This window comes from Phoenix dactylifera, chromosome 3, assembly GCF_051530095.1.
Source record: "Phoenix dactylifera cultivar Ajwa chromosome 3, Ajwa_hap1_PhDact_Kaust_v1.1, whole genome shotgun sequence".
NCBI lineage: Eukaryota > Viridiplantae > Streptophyta > Magnoliopsida > Arecales > Arecaceae > Phoenix > Phoenix dactylifera.
The window spans coordinates 9,618,110-9,645,422 of NC_143192.1; the positions used below are offsets into that span (position 1 = coordinate 9,618,110).

Genomic DNA, 27,313 nt, shown 5'->3' on the forward strand with positions numbered 1-27,313 from the left:
AGTTATGGATGGATTGATTCAAACTGGACCCGATCCAGATCCGAACTGGATCCGATTTTTTTAGTTAGGTCTAGGTTATATATGGATCCGATCCGACCCAAATGACCCGTTGGTTCAAAATTGTAGCGATGGATCCGATTCGATTCGATCCGATCTTTTATTGAATTGAATATGGGTCGAAAATTAAGACCCAAATAAAAAATCAAATTGGGCCGATCCGGTTTAGCCCAACCTATTTCCATACCTAACCATACGGTTTTAAAGAGTCCCATGCATTCCTTCAAAACCCTAAACCCCACGTCATTAATCTCTTCTGACCAAGTCCACGTCAGATTTCCTTTTTTCTCTCTCTCATACCCCACCTGAATTGACAACTCCACCTCAGAATCTCATATATATATATATATATATATATATATATATATATATATATATATATTATAAATGGGGTCAGAGTGATGTAGATGGGTATCACAAATCAGCGGTCACCGCCCCCCATCCCTTGGCGTGTTTTCTATGCGGGGGGCTCGTTACATCCACACACTCCGTACCTTTACTATTATTACAGACTATTATTATGATTTATTTCACAAGTTGGAGAAATTGTTTAGGACTTTCCTGTTTTCTGGTCCCAGCGATCGACGTGCTAGGGTTTCTAAACTTCCCTTCGTTGCCCGCCACCGGAGCAGCGGGCGGACGGTGGAACCGCGGACGCACCAGAAACCCTAGAATCGCCCCTCTCGGATCGGAGGTTTGGAAACGGGGAGGGCCGTAAAACCCCTCATCCGAGGCCTCTTGAATCGAATCCGAGTACCGAGAGACGAATCCAGACCCCTCCTTTCTCTCAAGAACAGAAGGAGAGAAAACTTTTCTTTTTCTTTTTCTGTTTTTTTGTCGTCATTGAATTCGGCAAGAATAGATCTTTCCCGTCTTAAACCTCGAATCCCTTGGTCTTGATCTATCTGATGGAACCCTCGAAGAAGGAATCGGACGGGGACCTTGTTCCCTTTTGATTCATTGGCGAACTTGGTTTTCCCTTTCTTTCTGGCGGAAAAAGATCCTTTTTGGTGGCCTTTGTGGAGGGGAAAAGCATTCCTTTTCTCTAAGATTGAACTGATTCAGAACGGTTAATGAAGAATCAAACCTAGATCTGTTCTTCCAAGAAAGGGATTCTGGTTTGATCTGAAAATTTCATCTTAAACATGTTCGAATCGGCTGTTTACCATGGGAATTCCCTAATTGGGGAGGCGGAAATCTCCCCCCAGAACTCGAATCCTGGCGCCTGGCTCAGGGAGATCCGGATCTCCCACTTCTCCCTGCCGAGCGAGCGGTGCCCGCCGCTCGCCGTGCTCCACACCATTGCCTCTGCCGGCGTCAGCTTCAAAATGGAATCAAAGTCGCCACCGTCCGATGAGTCACAGCTGTGTTCCTTGCATGCTGCATGCCTCAAAGAGCAAAAGGTATTATTCCCCAAAAAGAAACAAACAAAAGGGTTTAATGACAGCAGCAGGAAGATGAACAGTAAACCCTAATAGCCTGAATCACTTTGCTAAAATGTCACACTTATGAGCTGACTGTTCTGAATTCATGCTTTTTGTGGAAGGGAACATTCTGGTGAAATTCACTTTTCATGACTTTCCTTACTCTTGGTTAAAATGGAATTAGCTGGACCAAATTGTTCGCTACTGGCTTCTTGATATGACTCTAGGGTTGCAAAATTAGTATCCTAACAAATTGAAGCTGTGGTATTCGGTTTGTCTACTAATCTGTGTTTATGAACAGGCTCAGGAGCGCAATTTTAGAGATGATTGCCTCATGCATCTGTCTCTGAATAATTTAACTGTGGAGTAAATTGCAATAGTCAATCATGGACAATTTAACTGGTGGATAATCGAACTAAAGCAGTATTATTTTTTTTTTCATGATAAGTAAGATGGTTCATTGTTGAGGTAAATTAATGGAATTTTCTACTACAATCAATACTGTTATCTCTTCTAACAGATATAAATTGTAATCAGCTAATGCAGACCAAATGTATTATGTATATATCCTGTCCTCTGCATATTATATCTAAATGTAGTGTTATTGTATCACGTTCATGAAATTGCGGACATGGATATGGTTGATAGAATTGGTTCACATAAAGTGATTGACTTTATGCTTATATCTGTAGATATATGTTCCTTTGTTTTATTTGTTTTACTCATTGTATCTCTTTCGTGACAAATTGACTATAGATGGTTGGCCTTCTTGGTATAAAGGATTACAAGTTTAGGGTTAAGAGAGGGTGAAGTCTTATTTGCTAGCTTGTTCTTGAAGTTTATTTTCCTGTTAACATGTTTGCAAATGAGGGTTAGAGTTAATTTAGGGAAGATAAAAAAAACAATAAACAAAATAAAATGTAAATTTTTTTCCTTTGGTTGTTATTTTTTCTTCAATAATTATTTGAAAAGCTACAGAGAACCTAGTAGGAAGGTTTTGTAGAATGTTTGCGCTGTCAATAATTTATCCTCTCACTAATAATCCAAAAGTTGCTGTTATTTTCTATGAGATTTATGCTGAAGCAGTGCAAAGTTTGATATTAATGTGCCCTGCCAAACTAATTAGGAGTAGGTGGCCCTTTATTTTCTTCCTTTTGACAAACTATGCTGGCATCAGATGAGCTCTGAAAGTTAGTGGAAGTTATGTAAAATTTGGAACAATGCTAGGTTACTACTGGATGCATGTGCAAACTACTAGGCTTGGTAGGAGTGTGATAGAACTTTTTGAATACAGGAAACGTGCTTCCTCGTATTACAGATAAGTAGAGTGTTTTAAATCTTATAGCTCGAATAGAGGGGTTGGACCCCTGCTGGTGTGCAATCTAACTTCCTGAGGCGAAGTTGAAACTTGAAATGAAGTTGGGTGTTGGAGGTTGGCATATTATGGAATTTTCTCGTTTAGGCCATTCGTTATGGAGGGGAACCTGTTGAACTTGGGAAAAAGGATGTGGGTGTATGAAACTCCATGGCTCTAGTTAAAACTCTGTTCTCACTTGGAGCAAACTTTAACACTGGATCCAGATTAGTGATTACACTGATTGATTTGGATATTAACATTGACGGTACAAGTTCTGTCTCTATGAAGTTCAGGAAGAGATTGTCAAATTTATTTTACATTTGTGATGTTAGCATGGTCTTTCTGATGTTGCCAAGTTTTTAGGGACAAATCAAAACTGCCATCTAGGCATTTGTTAAGGGTTTGTTCTAGTCAGTATTTAGCAATCAATTCTGGTTGAGTCATCTTTCATTCTATCATCCATGGGGAAATCCAAATTCCAGAGCCCTTTGATTATAAAAACATATGAATTTTATTGTATCATAGTAGCCCCCTAGGTCCTTGAATCCTAGAAGGGAGGCTGGCTTTACCAAGCTTGTTATGAGATATGCAACTGCAACATATTTTGCAGCTGGCATGGCTGCGGGTTGAAGAAGATGTTAACCAAATCAGGTAATGATTTGTATCTGATATCTAGGATCCAAAACAGGAATTATGTTTGGACCCAATGTCAGGATCCAAATTCAACTATTAACAAATTTTCAAAGCATTTCTCAAAATGAATTGTGAATCAGGTTTGTTTGAATCATTGGTTACCTCTCTGACAGTCTTGGTACCACTGTCAAATAATATGCAGTGGTAGAAAATCGATTTCAAGCACCCCTTTACTGAGGATGGTGAAAGGTTTGCGTCATTTGAGATTTGCAAAGGGTGGTATTTCTGAAGGGTCATTTAGAAAGTTGCATTTCTTTTTAGTAGTGTTTGGAGATCCATATTTGGTTGTATATCCTTTTGGTGTTTGCTTCTGACTTAGGTGACTTGAGACCTTATGATTTTTTTTTTTTTTGTGTATATCTGCATATTCAGTCTTCTCTAGGGGTAAAATTTCCTTTTCTTCCTGAATTTTTTGGACTTCATGAATTCTTCTTCTTTTTTTTTTAACTGGTTACAAAGAGAGGACAACAGTAGTTCATAAGAGTTCAATAAAAGCTCATTGTTCTATTTATGATTATAGTTGATAAAGGTCTCTTAGTTTTGTAAAATGCAATTTTGTGTATCTGTATAATTTATGTCTGTTTGCATGTGTATCGATAGTGCAATGTGCCAGATCTCACTGTGAGGACAGTTATAAATCATCTTCCCCCACCCCCCCCCCCCCGAATGTACGATATGTTTGATGCATATCCATTTATCGTACACTAATGCTATAAGTTAGCCTTATTTGAATGGGCATTTTCATTGGCACATTCTTTTTTATGGTTTTTTTTTTTTAAACTCGAATTTATCTTACTGTGTCATGTGTCCTTTTTTATGCTTGCAGACTGCAGTTATTCCATTAGGAGAGGAAGAATTGCACTTGGTGGCCATGAAGTCGAGGAAAAACCTTGTGCATTATGCATGTTTTTGGGGTTTTAATGTTGCATCAGGGCTGTACAACTCTTGCCTTGGCATGTTGAACCTAAGGTGCCTAGGGATTGTGTTTGATCTTGATGAAACCCTCATAGTTGCTAATACCATGCGCTCATTTGAGGACAGGATTGATGCTCTTCAACGGAAAATTAGTAGTGAGACAGATCCACAGCGAGTTACAGGTATGCTGGCTGAGGTCAAGCGCTATCAAGATGACAAATCTATCTTGAAGCAGTATGCAGAAAATGACCAAGTCATTGAAAATGGGAATGTCTTTAAAGTTCAATCTGAGATCGTACCGCCTTTATCTGATAATCATCAATTGATAACCCGCCCAATTATAAGGTTACATGAGAAGAATATCATTCTTACACGTGTTAATCCGTCGGTATGTATTTCTGTATTTCCTGTCCTATCTACAATGCTTGCAAAAATGGGCGATTTTTCCCTTGATCTCCATTGCATGGACGTGCCACTTTATATTTGGACATTTTCACTTGGAACAAATTGTTCTTATCTGATTAACTGTTTAGACTTTAGAGAGTCTGAGGGAACTACTTATTGTTCTGTACAATATTTGATGAATATGAGTTGCTGTCTTTTTGATTCATCGAGTGATGCCCAATGAGGTATTCTTTTAATAATGAAAGGCTTACCTATGTTTGCTGATTGAAATAGTATGCCACTTCTTTACTTGCAGAGAGATGTTATGAGAATCTGATTTTTGCCTCAATGAACCAGCATTTCTTTTAAAAGAACTTCCTCACTTGCATTTTGTCTAGTTCAATATTATCACACATATAAACAAAGAGGTCACTAAAATCTTTGCAGATACGGGATACTAGTGTCCTTGTACGGTTAAGACCTGCATGGGAGGAACTAAGAAGCTACTTAACTGCTAGAGGCCGCAAGCGTTTTGAGGTCTATGTTTGTACAATGGCTGAAAAAGATTATGCTTTGGAAATGTGGAGGCTTCTTGACCCAGATTCAAGGTTAATCAATTCTATGCGACTTCTTGACCGGATAGTGTGTGTCAAATCAGGTATGTCATGCAGAGATCTTGCCGTTCTATATTGGATGATGATATTCACAAGTAAACATTGTCATCTATATCCTTGGTAAATTTTCTATGAAAGAAGCCAAATAATAAATTAGCTGAGTGATACTTCACCTTTTGTAGAATCTCTTTATGTTTTTCTAGTTTTATACTTCTCTTTTATTGTGGGACATAGTTTCATAATTTTGTACAATGCTGATAGGGTCAAGAAAGTCACTGCTTAATGTCTTTCAAGATGGAATTTGCCATCCAAAGATGGCACTAGTTATTGATGATCGTCTGAAAGTTTGGTATGAAAAAGATCAACCTCGAGTTCATGTCGTCCCTGCATTTGCTCCATATTACGCTCCTCAGGCAGAGGTACAATTGAATCCACTTATCGTAATCTATGGTTATGAGACTAAAACTATGCGATTCTTTATTTCTTCAATCTACTAAAAGGAACCTCTTTATGACTCATGTTAATAGGCAAATGGCAACGTCCCAGTTTTATGTGTTGCAAGAAATGTTGCATGCAATGTTAGGGGTGGTTTTTTCAAGTAAGAACAGAATTTTGTGTTAATTGTCTGTACCTTTTACCAATGTGTGTCTCGATTTCCATGGTGAAATGAGAACAAACTCTAGATTCTTGTGCACATAAAATATCGATATTTTCTTGACTTGACAAATCATGACTTTTATTGACAGAGACTTTGATGAAGGCGTACTGCCACGAATTAGTGACATTTTCTATGAAGATGAAATGAAAGATTTCCCATCTGCTCCAGATGTGGGCAATTATTTAATTTCAGAGGTAAGATTTCCCATCTGCTCCATATATGGGCAATTATTTAATTTCTGAGGTAAAATCTGATGAATGTGCGCTTTTATTGTTATTCTCCGCAACATATTTACTTCCTTTTCGTTGGTTCAGGATGATAATGCTACCTCAAATGGAAATAAAGACCAGCTTTGTTCTGAGGGCATGACAGATGCTGAGGTTGAAAGGAGATTGAAGGTCTGTATTATTGCAGTCCTTAACTTTTTTTCCTTTTTATTTTCTTTCTTCACTGATGTTTTTGGTTGCCATGGTTAAGAGAAACAAAAATCAGTAATCAAATGCTTCACTACTGAAAAATGTTCATGATGTTAACCAAGGTTCGCCGTCTCAGTACCGGATCCTATACTGGTACCATCCTACTCCAGGGTCGGTACACAGTATGGTATGAGACGGCGATGTGTACCGAGTGTCAATATAGTACGAAACTGCGTACCAGTTTGGTACCGATGCCAATTGGTATGGCAGATCTTGATGCCAGCAACATCTTACATATGTTGTTTTGAACTTGTTCAGGAGGCAAATGGCAATGTCCAAGTTGTTCATCCCATGGTCAATACCTTGGATCTGAGGTCAATGTCTCCTATACAACCTGTTATGGCTTCTTCATCCTGTGTACCTCCGCTGACAGCCACTCAAGTGATGATGCCTTTGCCTAACAACCAGTGTCCACAGCCCATTGCATTAGGCAGGCCACTAGGTCAACCCGGCCTTCCAGAACCTAGTTTGCAAGGTTCTCCTGCTAGGGAAGAGGGTGAGGTTCCCGAGTCAGAATTAGATCCAGACACAAGGAGAAGGCTTCTTATATTGCAACATGGTCAAGACATTCGAGATCCTACTCCTCAATTTCCTGTGAGAACCCCTCTCCATGTCGCAGTTTCTCCAGTGCAATCACGGGGAAGTTGGTTTCCATTGGAGGAAGAGATGAATCCAAGACAACCGAGCAGGGCACCTAAAGAATTTCCTTTAGAACCGGAAACTGTATGTTTGGATAAAAAACGACCTAACCATCAATCTTACTATCGCAGTGGGGAGAATTCTATTTCCTCTGATAGAGGTTTTAATGAAAATCGGAGATTGGCTATGCAGGTAAATGATGTTTTAACGTAGAAACTATTATCTCTTTTAAGTTCTTATTTCGTAGAAGATTGAATGGCTATTAACTGCATAATTCAGTTACATCATGGAGATGATCGGCTGAGGCCAAACCATGCAGCAGCAAACTATGATTCCTTCCCAGGTAATTTTTGTTATCTTTAATAAATAGTTAAAACTGGATTTTCTGAGCCTTTTTAGTTCTTCAGGATTGAATATTGTGTTTGTCACTGCTTGTAAATCAAATTCTCTCGCTCTTTTCTTTTCTCCATCTCCATCCTTTGTTATATTGGGAGCTTAGAAGTGCCGATTGCTCATTCTCAGCTTCTGTTGCTGATTTCCCAAGTGAAATTCGGAACTCTTTATTTAATTTCATGTTTCTCATATGTGTGCACATATATGCATTCACATACAAATATATACCACTTGTATGCACTGCAAGTATGTTGCCCTCATATACATAATGGGTGCTTCATGTGGATTTTGATGAGGAATTTGTAGTTTGGATGCTTAATCAATACTGCATAATGTTGGAATGTGTGAAATGGGAGGATTTCTGAATCTTATAGTTATGCATGGAATTGAATGAGTGATTCTAATTTGACTTGTCAGAATTGATGTTAAGGTGTCAGTTTTTGTTATAAGTGGAGCAAAGGTTTGCTCATTTATAATGGTTAACTTTTATAGTGCTCATTTAGTACGCTATAAATAGTACATCAAGATAACTTTTATGTGTTTCGGCATTTGTGACCATTGAATTTGGAGATTTCATGGAGAAGTTAGAGGAGCATTGATCCAAGATATGATTTACTTTTGGAAACTAGTTGCCATGAATTTAAATTCCGAACTGTGAGCCTGCTGCTAGTTCTGCTCCTCACGCTGTCCTGGGTTTAGGACTTCAATTCAGTTCAAGAAGCTATGATGTGCTAGGAGAAACATTGGATGACTGTTAAATTTGAAAGGAAGTGAAAGAATCATTTAATAGTGGAATGACATCATCAAGAAAGGGAGCAATTAGGAGATCTCGAAAATTTGAGCCTAGAAATAAAATATCTGGAAGGGATCTCATGATGTTGAAGTAGACCTTCTGCAGATGTAGAAACTAGTTTTGATTCAGATTATTATTGAGATTTCTTGCAGAACTTTTAGGGGCTTGGTGTAAGGGACAAGATGAGCCTGGGAAAGCTCGTAGGTTTGCATAGGTAAATTTTCTTTGTCTCTAAGATGCCAAATGACAAGTCATTTAGGTGACAAAATAGTGATTTGGGTTGTCCAAGATGAGTTGATGGTCACAATGAGCCCATAGGTATATTGAGCAGGCTTTTTAGGGTTTGGTATGTCAGCAAGATTAATTGGTATACATGTTGGATTGGTAACTTGTGCAGTCTTGGAATGAAGATCCTGAAGTTAAAAATGATCATTGTGAGGACTTAACACTATTTTTAGGTTTCTTCTTTGGTATTTCTAATAGAACATAATTCTGTATTTTATGATAATAGCTGAATTGGTGGTATTATGAGTATTCAGAAGCTCTGCTGCATCTGTTGATTGCCTCAAACTAATTGGTTGTCTCTTAGAGAGGATCTTTTATGTTTTCCAGTACCTAGACTGTGCTACATCATGTGTTTGTACAGTTTCAATTATGAGTTCCAAGAAACGTTTGAGATCTCAACTGGACTGTACTTTTTTGACCCTGTATCACTTACCATATTGACATGTGGTATTGTTTGGTTCAGTGAGCCATGAGTAGATATGAGGGGGTATACTGCATCTCTTACCTCACCTGTAATATTTCAAATCTTGGTCCCAAGTGACTTCATTAATTTCTTCATTTGGGGCAATTATCACTACTGAGATTGACTTTAGTTCACTCTTATTGTCTTTTACCATCATTTTTTATTCTTAAGGAGTGGAGAAAACACTTTTAAACCATAAGGTTTGTAGCTTACCAGTAAGCAGTATTAAGTCTTCTTCATCTATGTTGGTGGTTGCATGTGGTTGATGTCTTCAACCATTCTGCTTTATGAAGAAATTGATAAGCGAGATTGATGATTAAATTGAAGAATAATAAGAAGTTAGAAGGCTTAAAGAAGGATTGCGATGAAGAGAGTCTTATGAATAATGGATTGAAGAAATCCAATAGAAAAGTCCTTGATGAAGCTGAATAATATAATATGTTGGTTGGAAACTGGGGGAACACTTGAGGTCTTAATGATATTGATTATTCTCATGTGATTTTGAAACCTGAAGATGTAAATTACTTCAAAAGATTTAAGGTCTGGGAAGATTGGGTCACAAAAATATACTGGCATTGAAAAGGTAATTTTTCACTAACATGTAAATTTGTACCTTTATGGGCTCATATCTAATAAGATAGTTGATGGTTTCTTTGGAGAGGGAGTCTAATACAGTGGAAGCTATAGATTAAAGACGCAATTTATGAATGAGGTAAAGAAGCAATCTTGTAGTATGGGATAGATCATTATCATTTATATTCAAACTTCCCATTAAGCTTCCCGTCAAGTTAATTTCTCTAATATTATGCAATTGACTCTGGATTACAGGGACATAAGCTAAAAGTTCTAGTGTATACAAGATCAACAAGCATTTTGCTAGCTGTAATGACATTTTTGCTCCTGTGCAAGATGTGTCATGGAAGTCAAATTCTGCGTGCTTCTAGCAGATCAATCTGTCGGCTGGAACAAAACTATAAACTGAGATGTGTCATTTGTATCATGTTTTCATCAAATAAATCTGATGGCACTGGAAATGTTCCTCTTTTAATTCAATTGAGTGTGCGAGCTTATTGTGCAATTGTCTCCAAGGACTGTTACATGATGGAGGATAATTTAGTTAGCAAAATGTGCTTTATCTGATTTTCTGTTGCATCTGAGTTAATGTGAAGGACATACTAATTTTCAATTGAAACTGATTAAAAATTGCTGTTTCCTAGCCCAACTTTGAACCTGGAAGGTGAGGAGATGCCAACTGGTTGAGATTTATCATGTGTATCATGTTTTATGGATGAAATAAGTCTAATTACTCTTAAAGACATGCCTGCTGCTGGCACGGGAAATGTTCCCCTTTTAATTCAATTGTGCGAGCTTGCTATGTGCTTGTCTCTAAGGACATTTTGGAGGATAATTTAGTTAGCGTAATTTGCTTTGTCTGATTTTCTGGTGCATCTGAGTTAATGTGAAGGACATACTAATTTTCAATTGAAACTAATTAGGTGTGCTGTTTCCTAACCAAACTTTGGACTTTGAAGGTGAGGAGATGCCAACTGGTCGAATTTCTTCTAGCCACAAGGACATCCAATTTGAATCTGGCCGGGCCACTGCACAATATGCTCGAACTCCTGCTGGCGTCCTACAGGATATTGCAACAAAGTGTGGAGCAAAGGTAATTATAATTTTTAAAAAGTATGAGATGTTGTGTTTAATTTTCTTTTATTAATAATGCCTGTTCTAATTGTTTGCTTGTAGGTGGAATTTCGAACAGCTTTATGTGACACTACAGAATTGCAGTTCTCTATGGAGGTAGCGAAAATATATAACTTACAGAAGTTTTAGAGGCATATCTTGAAGATAATGGTTTTCTAAATGCATGGATTCTGATGCTGTCCTTTTGTCATTCTAGCTATGCAGTAACTTGATTACTGTTTCACTTATGGTGTTCTCAATTTGCTTTAAAAATGAACCTTAAGCTATGCTACCTTGATATTAGTGTACATTAGCATTACTTTGTTTCCCCTTATATTGTTAAGGAAGATAAATAATGTACTACAAACCAATTTCCAATATTTGCTGAACTGGGCCGAACCGTCTAGTTTAGGCTGTGCCGAGCCGACCCGGTGCGAAACCGGATCGGTTCGCCTTATGAATTCAGTTTCGGCCTCGTACCAGCTGGAACCCCTACCCAGCCAGCCGGAACCGGACTCTTACTGACCGGAACCGGCCGGTAAGTATCCGAATCGGTCGGTTCGCACCGAGTCAATTGGGTTCCGAATCGAGTTGTACTGTTGGGAAGGCCCGAGAAGGCCTTCCCAACAGCAGATAATTTATGGTGGTTCTCTCCACCGCTTCCTCTTCCCAAACAATCAAAAAAATCGCCGATTCAGCAGTTCAGAAGGAATATCCAAGCCTAAATCAGGTGTGCTTCCTCTTCCTCATCTCATTCCCTCAATTTTTGAGCTTGAAAAAATAGCTCAAAAATTGCAAAATAAGGGAAGAACATGCCAAAATTTTTGATTTAGCTTAATTTTTTTATATGTTGTAGATCTATGGACGATCTACATGCTGACATAAAAATTAAAAATTCACTTTTGGATTAAAAAAACTTTTTTAAATAAATAAAAATTTTAAAAATTCTAAAATTAGAAATGTATTTAGGGGCATGCAAGATACTGTTCATAAAGATTTGGTATCCATTCATTCAAGTCTTGATGCGATCATATGCATAGTGGTTTAGACCTAAATTTGAAAAAAAAATTGAGAAATAAGTAGCCTTTGATGCATGCCCGAGGGCCTCAAAAATATATGTAGCATTCATTATTGGGTTCTATATAGATCTGAGCTGAAATTAATTTTTTGAAATACTAATATTTAAAAATTATTTTTAATTCAAAAACTAATTAAAATATATAAACAATACCAAAAAATTATGAAAAATTAGTAGTACGTATTACATAATTCAGAAGTAATTTTTGAGGTAGAAATCATATATTTTTGAATTTATGATATTTAAATTTTTAGATCTAAAAATTATTAAAAGTATATAAATAAATAGAAAATATGAAAAATTAGTATTATGTATTAGATAAATCAAATATATTTTTTGAGTTAAAAAAATTATCTTCATTGTAACGAAATTTTGTTATTTTTAAATACTTGATAAACTGACGTACTTGATAAACCTATAGATCATTAAGAAAAAATAAGGAGCCAGAGCATGATATTTGCTAGGATCATGGGCAAATGCTCTTGGGCTGGCACCATTGGAAGTGTAACTGATGCAACATAAAGTTCGAGGAGGGGTAACCAGGTTGAAGGAGTACTTAGCCGATGGTTACTTCGACGAATTTATGTGCTGGAAATACTTACAGGAGGTTCGACAACTGATGAAGAAGCACTTCGCTGATTTCATAGTAGCAAAGAAGAGGATTTTCAAGAAAAATATAGAGGTGGACTCTCGGGCGGCAGAACCATCTTCCTATTACTCCTGAAAGTCAGAGGAGGCGTCTGCTCCAGATGATGAGGCACAGATTCAGGCTGCCATGCAGGCGGGCCTGGATGATCAGGGATGGCAGGATGAAGTGGCTAGGTATAGGGCTTGATTTGGGCCCTTATATTATGAGTCGGGCTTCGATTCTGTAAGCAGCAGGGCAGATCTAGAGTTCAGAAGGACCATCTTAGTCAGAGAGGCCGTCGGAAGAGGTGGTGGCCGGATTGCATTTGTGCTAGAGGCTTTTAGTAGCAGAAAGAAGCCATCTAGAGAGATTTCACTACCAGCAGCAATCCCTGATTTAAATCTATCTTTTTCAGTAGAGATTTAAAGTAGCAAAGGGTTGACTCAATGCTGAAAAAGGATAAGAAGAAGGATATGTGGTGAGCTATTAGATCGTAGTTCTACTTCAACCACATTCCAACGAATGTGGTGGACAATATATACTACAAGTCTGCCATTTTTGCCATATAGGCTGCCGATCTTGGTGTAGATCCTCCAAGCCCAAAGGATATCTATGGTAAGATCAGGAGTCATACGGTTTATGACCAATTATGTTGTACTTGATAGCCTTCTTAAGAAGAAAGCAACTCTACGTCAGATGTTTGTCAGTCCCAAGTGGCAGAAAAGTAGATATGCGAGGGCCGACACTGAAGGGTGGTGATGAGGCAATGTGGTAGTGAAGGCTATCAAACCATTGTATGAAGTGCTTCGGATCGTGAACAGCGAGAGGTACCCTCAAATGGGCTTTCTATATCATATGATAGAGAGGGAAAATACTCAGATCATAGAGGCTGAGCGGCGGTGGGACTACCAGATGGGTAGGAACTTGCATCTAGTAGATAAACAGGAACATTGAAAATTAGACTGCTCTTATACATTTTTAAGTTTACTAAGATAATAACGAATTCTACGTACATCATACTACCTGAATCCTCGGTTCCAACACCGTTCTTTTTTCACAAACCAAAATATTAGAGTGGGCAACGACGACTTTGGAGTCTTGGTAGCTGTCATAAGAAAAGTATGAATTTAGGTATGTTACACATCAAGAGTTCATTTACCTGACGTTAGATGGTTACTAGTATGGTACTATCTTATATCTAATTTTTTTAAATATTTTTGCAATTGAATGGTGGATTCATTTTGGACTATCCGTAAAAAATCTTAAGCCGCTAGCTATCCGGATTCTCTTTCAGACGGTCTTCTCGAATGGCTGTGAGTGCAATTGGTCCACTTTTGTCTTTATCCACAGCAAGTAGAGGAATCATTGGACACAGAAGTGCCTCAATGACAGAAGTGTCTCAAATCTCAATTATCTTGCATATGTTTACTACAATCTAAGGTTGGGGCTAAAGTGTTTTAAGAAGAAAGTGGAGCTAAGTATACAAATTCGATTCATAGTACTTTCGTTGATGATGGGGATGATCCTATGATCGGATGGCTTGTGGGCCAGTAGCAGGAGCCGGAGCTTGATGAGCGAGAATCGCCTCTACGACCAGCCAGTGTCATAGCCGCGAGGTTAGGGTCGATGCACGGCGATGGGCTGAGAGCAATATTCCACGCATCCTTCCAGCTGATCAGCCATAACCATAGGGGAGCCGGTCACCACATGACTTTTTGTCCGATACATCTTCTCAGAGATATGATTGGGAGATGCTTAGAGGAGGCCACTTTGCTACCCAGTCAATTCGGTCAAGAGAGCGACATATATCCTTCCAGTATAGCTAGATAGAGAGGGGCACGAAGGATAAGAAGGCAATTGCCCAGTACGTAGTCCGGAGCATCTTACATGTTGGATTTTGCTGCCGGCATATTCAGATGGGCTCCTCCACAGTCGTAATATCAGCCAGAGGACATCTTTCAAAGTCAGAGCTTCAGCAAAAGATTCGAGAGTGTTTATAACTCGACACACGTTCTTTATGGAATAAACGTACAAGACTACAACGTTGCTTAGTTAGAGGGGTGTGCTGATGTGCCTCCTGACTATGCTGATGATCCGAATATCTACGAGAGGCATCACTACTCGACTCGATTTTAGATATCGGTATGTATGTTGGACTTTAAATGTTTGTAATTGATTGTTTTATTTTTTAATTTTTATGTCACTACTTGATTTGAGAATATTTTATGTTGTTCATTGTAGAATGCAACATTTCACTAATCATTTTATGATTTGTATCATTTTAAAGCAATAAGATGGATCATTTAGGTTAAACTGGATCATAGAAACGTAAAAAAAATTTAAAAAAACATCTAGAAAATATAAAAAATATTAAATTAGATTTAAAATTATTGAAAAAGTTTAAAAAGAGTGATTACCAATTAAATATTCTTAAAAACTCCAAAAAAAAAAGTGTGAACCAAACCGATACCGACCTGTACCAGGCACCGACCGGTACGGGTCTCGATACCCGTACGGCAAGGTGCCCGGTACGTGTCTCGATACCCGTACCTTGCCAATTTCATTCCTCTAATTGAATTCTGGCTCTTGTTTTTTATCCGACGTGCTACAAAGTACTTAGTTTTGTAGCCTACTGATTGACTTGGGATGCCTATATACTCTCCGGACTTCTTCTGCTGCATCAGTGACCAAATTTGGGTTCTTCAGCCTGCTTATGAGTTGCTGGTCATTGACTTTCTATAATTGTTTTAGGATCATGCTTCAAGGTACAAGTTGAGCAGTTCTATTCAATGAATGTTTTCTTTTTGACCCACTACTTTAGTTTGAGTGGTTCAGTGAGAGTGAAAATTTTAAACCTATTTCTACCAAGATAGGGGCCTTCTATGAAACCTACAAGGCTACTTTTATGCATATCAAGATATTTGTTATTGATTTGAGGTTTTAGCTTATGCATTGAAGTACAATCCCTTAAAAATTCTACTAGACTTGTAAATGTCTAGCGAATGGTGGAAGATGATGACATTTGATATAGGAAGCTGCTTTCATCTTTAAAGCACAAATAAGCCAAAGTGCCAAATCAGCCCTAATCTTGCAATCTTATGTTGACTTCATTAAATTAAATCTCACAAACTTGGTTATTGCATATCTTTTGTTCTCAATGAAATTTTAGAGGGACTTTACAAGGTTTATCATGCTCCTAGTGGGTCTTGGGAGACTTCAGTTATTGCATTTTCACATTTTCATGACAAGCCAGGAAAAGGATATCTGGATTTTTTTATTATAAAATTTATTGCTCATTCTCTCTATTTCAGTATAATAACCACATTCCTGTTTCGGGAAGTCTTATTTGTGCATGCTTGTCATTGTCCTTTCCAGGTTTGGTTTGTTGGAGAAAAAATAGGGGAAGGAATTGGTAAAACGAGGAAGGAAGCCCAGCAGCAAGCTACTGACTTCTCCCTTCGAACTTTGGCAAGTAAGAACATGTTTGGTTTTACAGTTCTTAGTCACTGGGCAGTAACTATCGGTATCACAGTTACATCTTTCTGTTAGTATTGTGTGTCCATGTTTTATATATTACAAGCATTGCAGTAGCATATCCTGTCAAATTACACGTTTGAGTAATAATCAGATATCTCTGATGTTGAAGTTTTGCTATTTAGACTTTTTGTTGGTTGCTTTTTGACTCCAGAAGGTAAGGGCTTTTATATTTTTGGTTTCTTCTACTTGCTGATTTAATTAAATTTGCTTATATGATGGAACAACCAGAATAATTTATATTTTTTCACTGTTTCACATGATAGGTGTTATTTTATTTTATTTTGTTTTTTGGGTGGCAAGAAGCTTTATTATCAGATTTTGGTCATTTAAGTGTTGAGGAATGCTGCTACAATCTTTAGTTTTTTTTTTAATATATATAAGTATCCCCATTACTTTTCTTTGAGGATCCTTGGTGATGCTTGCAGAGATAGGAAGTTTATTATTTTGCATTGTATGTACATTGTTCCTGACAAGTTGAGAAGACAGTAACTTCATGTGATTTATATTATCATGTTAGTAGGTTTATTTCAATTGCACATGTTCTAGCCTTTTAGGGATTCTATTATATTTTTATGCAATAAATTACTGAATTGAGGGATGTGCACCTAGGAGCACCTTTTTATCATCATTCATTCATATATGATTGGTTGTTTGTAAGATACATTCCTGCTTTTTAAGCATTTCTCTATCCAATTCTGATCAATCCTGTTTCTGATTGCAGATAAATATTTGTCAAATGCTACATCTGATACTCTGCGTGGAGATATGCTAAAGCCCTCTAATGCCAAAGAAAATGGTTTTATAAGTGATGCAAACTCTTCTGGATATCCAGCATATGCCAGGGATGATCTTTTGGCAGTAGCAAGCACTTCAGAAGAGTCCCGTTTTATGGACCTGAGATTAGAGGGTTCAAAAAAATCAACAACTTCTATTGCTGCCCTTAAAGAGCTAGTAAGATGCACTCCTTTTCTTCTGTAGGTTCTTTGGAAGTATATTTTATGTATACAAAAATGTATTGACATATGCTGGTTCTACTATTCAGTGTACCATCGAGGGATTTAGCCTAAATTTTCAAGCTCAACCTTCCCCTTCAACTGATTCAGTCAGTAAAGGGGAAGTGTACACACAGGTAATTATGAACCTCATTTTTCCAATAATCATTTTTCTTTAGATTTTTCTCTCTTATAGTGCATGTTGCTGCATGTGTCCCGTGAACAAAGTAATTACCAATTTTAATTGTAGGCCGTAGCAATTCTTTAAAATCAAAATTAAGGGAAGAATGGATTATGACATTCGTAGCATTTTGTCATTAGGTGAAATTTATATACTTACCTGGCAGTTTGGGTCTTCTATTTCGCAAGTCAACTTCTTTTAGGTTGCTATCGACAATCTATGATAGGAATGCAAAGAGCCTCTAGTTATATTGGTCATTCTTGGTTTGACCTTGGACTTAGAAGTTTCGGAAACCTTCTATAATGTTCTTTGGGTTCAGTCTATTAACAACTAGATTATGGAAGATGAAAAATGTTAATGTGAAATTCTATGTCCTCATTCATTTATAATGTTTGCCATTTATGCAAGCTCATGTCTAAGCTATAAAATACAAATTAGAACTTTTATATGGAAAATGAAAAAAGTTCATTTGAAATTCTATTCCTTCTTGGTTGCTTGTTCTTCCCATAGTTTATTGTGTTTTCTGCTTGATTCCAAGCTTTGAGAATGTTTTACGTCCTGGAATTTAAGTCAATATATTGACACGACATGGGTTGGGAGGCCTAGTGCTATTTTTAGAGAAACACAGTGAAAGATTTTACTTGCTAGGAAACTATAATATAAACTAGTTGCAAGTATAAGAGAACTAGAAGTGAAGAAAGCAACTAAAGTTTTGTAAACTAAAGGTAGAAGTTAATTATGCAAAGGCTAAATAAGGATGACTATTAGCTTAACTTGCTACTAAAGGCCCTTTCTATTGTCTGCAATCCACCAAGGCTTCTTTAAGAAGATTGCAACCTGTCAGAATCTACTAAGCTTACTGCTGCCGATCTTCAGAATCTACCAGAGCTACGTAGAATCCACCATGCAAAGAAGAGCTTTCAGTGATTTTGTGATTTAAAATTGGGGTACGTAGAAGGGGTATTTATAGTCTTAGACCCCCTTATAATGATAGGAATGAATGGATGCCTTAAGCTTGTCTAAAACTCAAACAATTCCTAATTCAACTAAACAAAGAAACTCTCACCGAAAAGGCATTTTTGGAAGAAATTTCCTTTTGATGATGAACCTAGTGCCATTAGATGGGCTTGAGCGGCTATGAATTTGTCATTAGATAGCTTCTTATGGTGAATTACATATCGTCAAATCCTCTCAGTTCCTTTGTTGGCTCGAATTCGACTACTTGGACTTTATGTTGGATCAGGGTAAGGTGGCCTCGTATTGGTTGACTTTGCCGAGCTTTTGGAAGCTGTCAGACACCTTTGACAGTGAGCTTCTTCCTTTTGACTGCAAGGCTTGTGCCGTTGGATGGCTTTCGACTCTGGGGTCTTTGCTATTAGATTAGGGTTCTTTTTGCCATCATTTTGGGTGGTCATGGCTTGTTTATATGTATTATGCTTTACATCATATTAACTGCTGTACAAGTTAACTTGGAATTTGCTGCCTTTCAATAGCTAGAGCAAGCTCAATTATTTTTTAACTATATTTTAGCTATAGTGAAAGTTGATGAATAAGGGTTCAAAAATATCAGGGAATTTATCACCGAGTTGTTGCTCAATGATATCACCTCTTGCCACTTGGTCAAGATGTTAGGCGTTCGATTCCAGTTGGAGTCTGCCTTCAAGGGGTGGGGTGGGAATAGGGTAGATGGTGGGGATTAGCTGTCGTAAAAAGAAACATTTATATAGATATAAGAACCCAACCCACTAAGCAACATCAGAATTAAATCAGATGAATGCATAACTTGAGGGCTGATATGCAACTCAAATCATATAATATTGCCAATTATAGATGTCCATTTAGAGTGTTGCATTAATTAGAAGAAATGATGTGTTCAAGCTTAAGATAGCAAAAAGAATTGGAATTTTGGTTGTTAAGAAGGTTTTGGCCTATCCTTGAGCCTAAACCTTTCCTGCCAAGGTAGGAAAAATTCAACAGTGCTCGCCGCCCACCAGCTTGGATGCATGCAGATAGATAACATAACCATATAGCCTCGTGCCAACTATTTGGTTGAGCTTTTTGAGTCCTAAATTCATCAAGCACTCCTACTTAGGACAACTTCAAATGTGTGCTTGTATACAGAAAGAGGGGAGAGAGAGAGTAAAGAAATGATCTAAAAACATTATAAGAGATGCCTTGCGTGAAAAATTTAGTAACTCAACTAATAATAAGTCATATTTTATAAGTTGGCAGCATAAATGACTGTATAAGCACAAACAACATTCTGTATCAACATTTTATCAAGATATATGTGCGCGCGAGCCCGCCCGCATGCTAAGTTGTAGGTGTATCTTATATGTAAAATTATGATAAATAACCATGTAATAATTTGTTGATCATTCTAATCATTCTTGGGTATTTCATCAATTTTTAAGTGTGCGCTGTTCTCCTGCCTTCCTGACCACGGATAGGCTACGGGGCTTTGCTCTTTGTAGCGCTCTCACTCATCAGTTGCTTCTGACAAAAAATCCATTTTTCTTTTCTTCGTTACTTGACTGAGCGTAGCGGGCTCCGCGCCCTGGCTTGAAAGCACCTCTTCTTTCTTCCTCTCTTGGCGGTGAGATTCGATGATATGGCTTCTTTGTTCTGTTTGAAAGTCCTTGTAATGCTCATAATTCTATCCATGACTTAAAGTTTTTATATATAGAATCATGTATCATAGCATAAAATTTTACTATTTACCTATGTTTACTTGTTGCCCAAGGTGACAAGCCAAGAGGGGGGGGGGTGAATTGGTTTCTTCTAAATTTTGGTGCTTTAAACGTTTTCTTAATTAAGTGCGGTGGATGCTTCCTTAAACTATTTGAATGATTTAAACTAGTGCAAAGATAGAAGATGATGCAAGAATAAACGTAAGCACAAGCACAACACAAACACAACAATATATAGTGGTTCGGTGCTCTCCTTAGCACCTACGTCCACTCCCCAAGCGTCCTCTTGGGAATTCACTATAATCCCGCGGATTACAGTTGGATTGTTTTCCGGGCTCACAATCCAAAAACCTTTGTTGGTTTTGCGGGCTCACCAACGAACCTATACACTTGGTTTTCCGGGTTCACCAAAAACCTTTGTTGGTTTTGCGGGCTCACCAACGAACCTATACACTTGGTTTTCCGGGTTCACCAAAAACCTTTGTTGGTTTTGCGGGCTCACCAACGAACCTTTACAAAGTGTTTAACAAATAAAAAGAAAAGATTCAAACTCCTAAATGAGCATATAAAACAATATGAACTACAAAGAAGAGTTAGAAAGTATTTATCGCTTTGAAGTCGCTTTGCTCTTCTTTGTCAAGGATGCTTCACTCTTCAAGGGAGGATGGAGCTCTTGATGACTCTTTGAATCTGCTCAACCCCTTTCTTTTGACTCTTGAATGAAGCACTTGGATGAAGCTTGCCTTGCTAGGGTTCTCTCTTGAATGCACTTGATGTATTTTCCCAAAAACTTTTTTCCTCTGATGAATACTCCCTCTTAAATACTTCTCCAACCTCCAAATAGTCCTTTCTGACCGTTGGATTGAAGAAACTAGCCGTTTATAGCCGTTGGGAGTCCAAAAAGCATTTCTGCACAACTAGCCGTTATGTTCAGCCCGTGTTTGGGTCGGCTCAACCTGTCCTTGGGTCGACCCAACCTTCACTTGGGTCGACTCAAACATTCCTTGGGTCGACCCTCTCAGAAACCACAGAAACCTCAATTTCAGCCTTCCTTCCCATGGGTCGACCCAACCATTCTTTGGGTCGACTCAAAGTTCACTTGGGTCGACTCAACTTCTTCTTGGGTCGACCCTCTCAGTAATTCCAGAGAACCATTTTCTGTCTGTCTTTCTGTCTTGCCTTTGGGTCGACCCTCTCAGGGTTTGGGTCGACTCAAGCTTGGGTCGACTCAACCACTGTGTGGGTCGACCCTCTCAGTAAATCCAGAGAGCATTCTTCTGTTGTGTTTTGAGGTTCTTTGGAGGTTGGGTCGACTCATGCTTACCGTGGGTCGACCCAACTCACTGTTCATTTGTGCCATTTTTGCAGGAGTGTGCCAGATGACTTCTTGATGTACCGGGGTCGACCCAATCAACCTATGGGTCGACTCAAACCACACTTTGCTGCATTCTCAAGGTTAGATTCATCCAAATGAACAAGGCCATTTATCCATTTTCAATTAAACAAATATACTGAGAGTAATGAACTTATAAATGAAGTATCAATTTAACTTATAGCATGCTCTAGATAATTGCTTGTTAATCATCAAAATAACACTATCATCCTCATTACTCTTTCCCCGCCCTTACAATTTTTGTTGGAGATTAGGCGAGCGAATCCACACCTTTGCAGAAACAACCTCTCCGCACACAGGGTTAAGGCTACATACATCTAATCCTCCTCGAACCTTGATAGTGGCGGGGACTTTGTGCACTAGCACAACTTTTTCTTTTAGGTTCTTCTTTCCCTCTTCACATGACTTACTTTCTTTGACTGTTGGGATTTAACCTTCCCTATAAATTAAGAAAGCTAAGGTCATATATTTGAGAGTTATATCAAGCATGTACATCAGCAAGGATTCAAGTCTTAGTGGGATGTTTTGTAGGATATCGAGATAGGGGTCTGTTCCTGATGTTAGAATGGGACCATCCCACCATCGTCTCAGCATTCCATTTGGTGCATTCCGGCACATCTAAGGTCATATATTTGAGAGTTATCAAGCATGTCCATCAGCAAGGATTCAAGTCTTAGTGGGATGTTTTGTAGGATATCGAGATAGGGGTCTGTTCCTGATGTTAGAATGGGACCATCCCACCATCGTCTTAGCATTCCATTTGGTGCATTCCGGCACATCCCTCATCCTAAGTGTTGGGTCAGGATAGGGTGGCAGCACATCTCATTCCACATAAAAACTAGAACAACCCTGCCCCATAGGATTCGAATCATTGCGCATCGGAACATCCGAGAGTGAGATTTGTGATATATAAGACACTTTGGGATTATAGTATTGACATTACCTTGCTGAAGAGGAAAAGAAAGTGGATAACAAAAAATATGCATGGTAGTCATTCTTAATAAGGCATTTTACATTGAATTTTGTTACAAGTTGGTAGTTGATATGTTCAATGCACATGCTAAGAAACATAATGGCTATGATCTTACAATTTTGTGGGGCCTATTCCTATTAATAATGCCTTTATGAAGAAGACAAACATGAGGACTCTAATGCATGTGGACCTAGGCGCTAGAGTCCCCTTTTACATTGTGGACTCATGTTTTTGTTTTCCCTTCTCTCATCATTAGGACTCTAAATTTTCCAACTACAAAGGAGAATCCAGCTATAAAAAAGGAGACCATCCACAAAAACTTTCCCATATAAATAGTAGAGATTTGGTATTCATATCCTTTGTAATGAAGTTTGAAGCCATATGATGAAATTTGTAACACCCGGAGATAAGAATTCTTCATAGGCTTCACAATCTCGATACTGGACCCCATCATAGTACCATCTTGGTAGAGTCTCGGTATATCCAATATGGTGGTGGATCCGTACACCACTTGGATCATATACCCTTTTGGTACTAGTATGGTACAATACGTGCGGTACGTATCGATACACACCGATATGGTGTACCAGAATTTTTCCTCTTATACAATCATTATCAAGAAAGAGAGGAGAGGAGAGAGTGGAAGGGAGAGTAGGGAGGGCAAATCTAATGTTCAGCAAGGTATTTTCGCAGATTCCCTCTTCACCATTTTCTAGTACATCCCATAATGGGCAGAAATTGAAGAAATGTGGAAAAATTATATTAAAATTCTGTATTTTGGCATGATTTTGTGCTATGTCATAGAGCTTAGTCATATCTATGCAATGATATAATTTTTTGATTTTTAATATTTATTTTTTTTCAAAAAATATAATTTAGATAAAAAATATTAAAAATTAGAGATGTTAGATTCCAAAAATTATCATTTATAATGCAGTTCCAATTTTTATTATAAGCATTTATTATACATAATAAATTTAACATGTATTGTATAATTGTATCATTCTTTAGGCATGTAACTTAAAAAAATTAAAGTATATTGCATTGGACATTAAAAAACGAACTCAAAAACCCTATTTTCCCTCGAGACTAAATAAAGGAAATTTTTTAACCTTAAAAAAAGAAAAAAGAAACAATTTTTTTTGGCATACCTCTACAGTTGGGTATGATAATGGTATTGTACAGTGCTGGCCACCAACAAGTATGCAGTCCGTTACCGAAACTGCGAACCTAGATCCTAATGCTTTAGTATCTATGCTATCTTTGTGCTTTCTGTTTTCTGATTGTCAAAAGTATATTGATACATATGTACCTACATACACATATATGTACACATATACATGAAATTCATGGATTTGCATGTGTTGTGATAAAGACATTCATTCAATCATTTATTCATTCATATTTTGCCCCTACATTCATTAGTTTATTCATTTTTTCATTTATTGGTTCATTAATTAATTCATTCATTAATTCATTCTGAGAATAACATTAAGTTCAGGGATTTGTATGCTTTTATGATTAAGTCTGCATTTGCAACTATAGATTATAGACATAGAATATAGCTTTTGAAACTTCATTCTGTTTGTGGTTTTTAGATGTTTAGAATTATAAAGTAAACCCAAAAATACCCGAAAGAGGAATATTCAGGGTGATTTTGGAGATTTTTCGAGGTTTGACTAGTATAGAGAAATATAAAACCAGATGCAGCCTGAGTGGTTTAGCCTGGTTTGATCTGTTCTATTGTGATATCCCTGCATTTCTTTTTATTTTTTATTTTTTATTTATTTTCCTTCCATGTATGTTTGCATGTGTTCTGGTGTGTGCATGATAAATGATATGATGCTGGTTGTAAAACCCAGTTGCAGTGGATATGTAAAATTGTTCTTGTGTTACTGATTTTGATCATTGTGTCTTCTGGCTGGCCATGAACTAATTTAGGTCGAAGTAGCAGGGCAGATATTAGGAAAAGGAGTTGGAACAACCTGGGAAGAAGCTAAGCTGCAGGTATTCTCTCTTTTTGAGTTTTTATTTTGTCTTTTTATGTTGGCTTTGTAAATCAGGAGATTTCATATGAAAACATGCATTACTCGATAAGGGATTATTCTTGAAAGAATATCATGAAGAGAATTTAGAGAACTAATTAAGATAATTATGAAAATGATTCAAACATGTAGCCCTTTAAAAAGAAACAGATGATGGAGAAGGAGATACGGAGCTGCTCTAGAAGGTGTTCATGGTTATTATCAAGTATGCAGGAGATTATTTGACTTCCACTTGTGTATGACATTAATCTCTCTACTCAGATATGTATGAGAAACAAGCATCAGTGGATTTCTTCACATCTTGGGAACTAGTGACATCCACTCCAATCATTTTAGTGGAAACTACGCTTGTAACTTTTGCAACTACTGATTTGTACTAAGTTGGCGTGCTTTAGGGAATATTTTGTGTTATTATTCAACTTCCTTTCACTGATTGACTAGATCAAATCTGCACAAATTATTGCTTTTCCATACCCTGAAAGATGAATCAATTAATAATATGTGCAACCATGACCATGTTATCTGAACAATTCTTGTCTTTTCCACAGGCAGCTGAAGAGGCCCTTGGAACTTTGAAGTCTATGCTTGGTCAATTTACACAGAAACGCTCAGGATCTCCAAGGTGAATTTCTATTTTATGCTGAAAGTATGTAGTATGCACTTCACTGATACCCTATCAGAACTACTTTTGGTTCAGAAATTACAATATTGGCAATCAGATAATCAAGAAGAAGATCATTATGCAATCTAGGAAATCATGGAAAATACATTTAGAAATTTTTCAAAAAAAATGAAAAATAAAATAAAATAATGGTAAAAGAAATGAGGGTTGGTTATGGTCTTGGAAATCCGGGGTCAGAGGAGGGGCGAACTGGGGACAGATCTAACTTTTGCCATTTTCTTGCCAAAAGTTGCTGCTTTAGGACTGGAATCCATGTCATTGCACAGCTCAAACCTTTTACCATTGTGCCGAGCAATTGGCCCTAAAATCAAATCCACTAGAGGAAGGGCCCCTAAAACCTTTTACCATTGCACCTTCGACCTTGTGGTTAACAGCCACAATTTCTAACCAACTGAGCTACTCTCGCTTAATTATTTAAATTATCTATATCAAGCAAATTAAGAAAATACATCGTGGGGGAGCAAACAGCAGAAAAGATAGCAGGAATGATGACAAGATGCCAAATAATTTATGAATTACTTTGAAAATGTTCAGCAGTAATTTTTTAAACTGAATATGGAATGGAACATGCATCAGTTATTTTTTGGGAATATCTCAAATAGCATTTGGACAACTGAATAACCTGCAAAGTTTTATTGGTTAGAGATTTAGTTTTGAATATACTAACTCAAGTCATATAAGTCTCATTTCCCCCATTCTTTTAATAAAATATTATATTCTCCTTCTATTTTAATGGTGCCTGACTACTGGATTATATGTAAACTATGAATTAAAGATGAATGTTGGCTGTGTCAAAACTTGCCAGCTTCTTCATGTTGAGTCCCTCTTTTCCCTAGAGTTGCCTTGACCTTGCACACACCAAATCTTAGAGGATGGATATGGCCAAAAATAAAAATCTGCTGAATTCTTTCATATGGATCCCCCGTCTTGGAGCTGTGCTCCATAGCTAACACCATTGTGGTGGAAAAAGCTTGTATGATGGTTATGATGACTCTCCCCATCTAATTCCATTGACTTCCTTTTGTTCTTACATTTGATGGAAAATTTCTATATATGGTTATACAAACATTTGAAGGAATTGCACTTGCATTATTTTGTGGAGCCATGGTCAGAGTTGTTTTATCCCACTTAACAAGTTTTTTTTATCGGGAATGGGACAGTCTTATTGATTTTCTTCTTCATCTTTTAATTCAGTTGATTGCAGTCTGGTACATTGGCTTCTGCTTGTGAATTTGGTCTATATCTTGTAATTATAATTACATTTTTTTTTCTTGTTTGCCCCATTTCTTTATTAGTGGCCAGAAACTGTTACACTTCTTGATTGTCCATCTGCTATCGCTTCTTTCAGATCAGTGTCAGCAACTCCAAACAAGCGTTTGAAGCCAGATTTTTCACGGATGCTGCAGAGAATCCCATCATCTGGTAGATATTCTAAGAATGAGACTCATGTGCCTTGATGACTACCACCATGACAGTTTTTCCACTGAAGCATCTGCTGATTCATCTGTAGCTTAGTAGTGAGATGGACCTATCAAGGTTGAGTTCCTGCTGCTTTTTGGGTACTTCTTGGGTATTACATGATCGATCCGTAACATATAAGATCTCTGGTATATGGTTGTGCCAGTTGTACATATCTTCACCACCGACTATAAGTTTCCTTTCTACGTCTAATGTTGGGATCATTCTCAGTGTGGTTTCGTGGATGGGGGAGAGTAAACTACTGTTGACAGTGTCATTGATGTCGCGGAGATCTGAAAACAGAGATTGCAGCTTGGGTACCTTCACAGATTACACATTTCTATCTCCATAGGCTTAGTGGCATTCGTGGCTAGCGGTTCATGCCTTTGGCATTCTCTACTCGTGAGGGCCAGAGCTGCAGGGAAGCCTGTTAGTTCAGGAAAACGGTTGCTTGTAAAGATCAGCCTAACAGTTATTGGTGCCCGGTCGGTTGAATGCTTTCGACTCTATGGATCACTGGAATTGCGGGCTGCCAATTTTGTCAGATGGCAGCTGGAAAAAAAAAATCAACTCTTCACTGTACATTTTTACTGGTTCCAGCCTCGTTGCAGAAGCTCATTTTCCAAAGAATGAGTTTGGGCTTGTTAATGGTAGATAGTTTCAAAAAAACAAAAGTGTTTCTATGATGCAGTTGAGCCCTTGCTATATTTTTCAGTTGGTAGATGAACTGCAAGCCAGTTTTCTTCATTACATGAAAGGTTAGTTTCAAACTAAATGTGATTCTGAATGCAGCAATCCACAAGGAAGCTCTTGTTGTAA

At 37.6% G+C, this 27,313-nt stretch overlaps 1 protein-coding gene across 2 annotated transcripts; it reads left to right on the forward strand.

The window, feature by feature from the left end:
• The first annotated feature begins 446 nt into the window (after positions 1-446).
• On the forward strand, positions 447-27,313 carry LOC103721113 (RNA polymerase II C-terminal domain phosphatase-like 1). 2 transcript variants are annotated; one of them, XM_088717704.2, is made up of 17 exons: positions 447-1,460; positions 4,358-4,834; positions 5,278-5,488; positions 5,706-5,863; positions 5,972-6,042; positions 6,191-6,296; positions 6,417-6,500; positions 6,837-7,409; positions 7,497-7,560; positions 10,684-10,817; positions 10,901-10,954; positions 15,919-16,015; positions 16,802-17,031; positions 17,123-17,209; positions 24,251-24,316; positions 24,903-24,976; positions 26,385-27,313. In XM_088717704.2, the coding sequence occupies exons 1-17, from the start codon at positions 1,203-1,205 to the stop codon at positions 26,491-26,493; spliced, it is 2,853 nt and encodes a 950-aa protein (XP_088573830.2). In that variant the 5' UTR covers positions 447-1,202; the 3' UTR covers positions 26,494-27,313. The 2 variants fall into 2 exon arrangements, with proteins under 2 accessions (XP_088573830.2, XP_088573829.2); XM_088717703.2 differs by having other exon boundaries at positions 505-1,460; positions 10,648-10,817.

Bases quoted from the DNA above. Each gene is read 5' to 3' on its own strand.
- LOC103721113 (XM_088717703.2), top strand. From the start codon at position 1,203: ATGTTCGAATCGGCTGTTTACCATGGGAATTCCCTAATTGGGGAGGCG. The intron at 1,461-4,357 runs GTATTATTCCCC...TTATGCTTGCAG, and splicing joins CATGCCTCAAAGAGCAAAAG to ACTGCAGTTATTCCATTAGG. The intron at 24,317-24,902 runs GTATTCTCTCTT...TCTTTTCCACAG, and splicing joins GGGAAGAAGCTAAGCTGCAG to GCAGCTGAAGAGGCCCTTGG.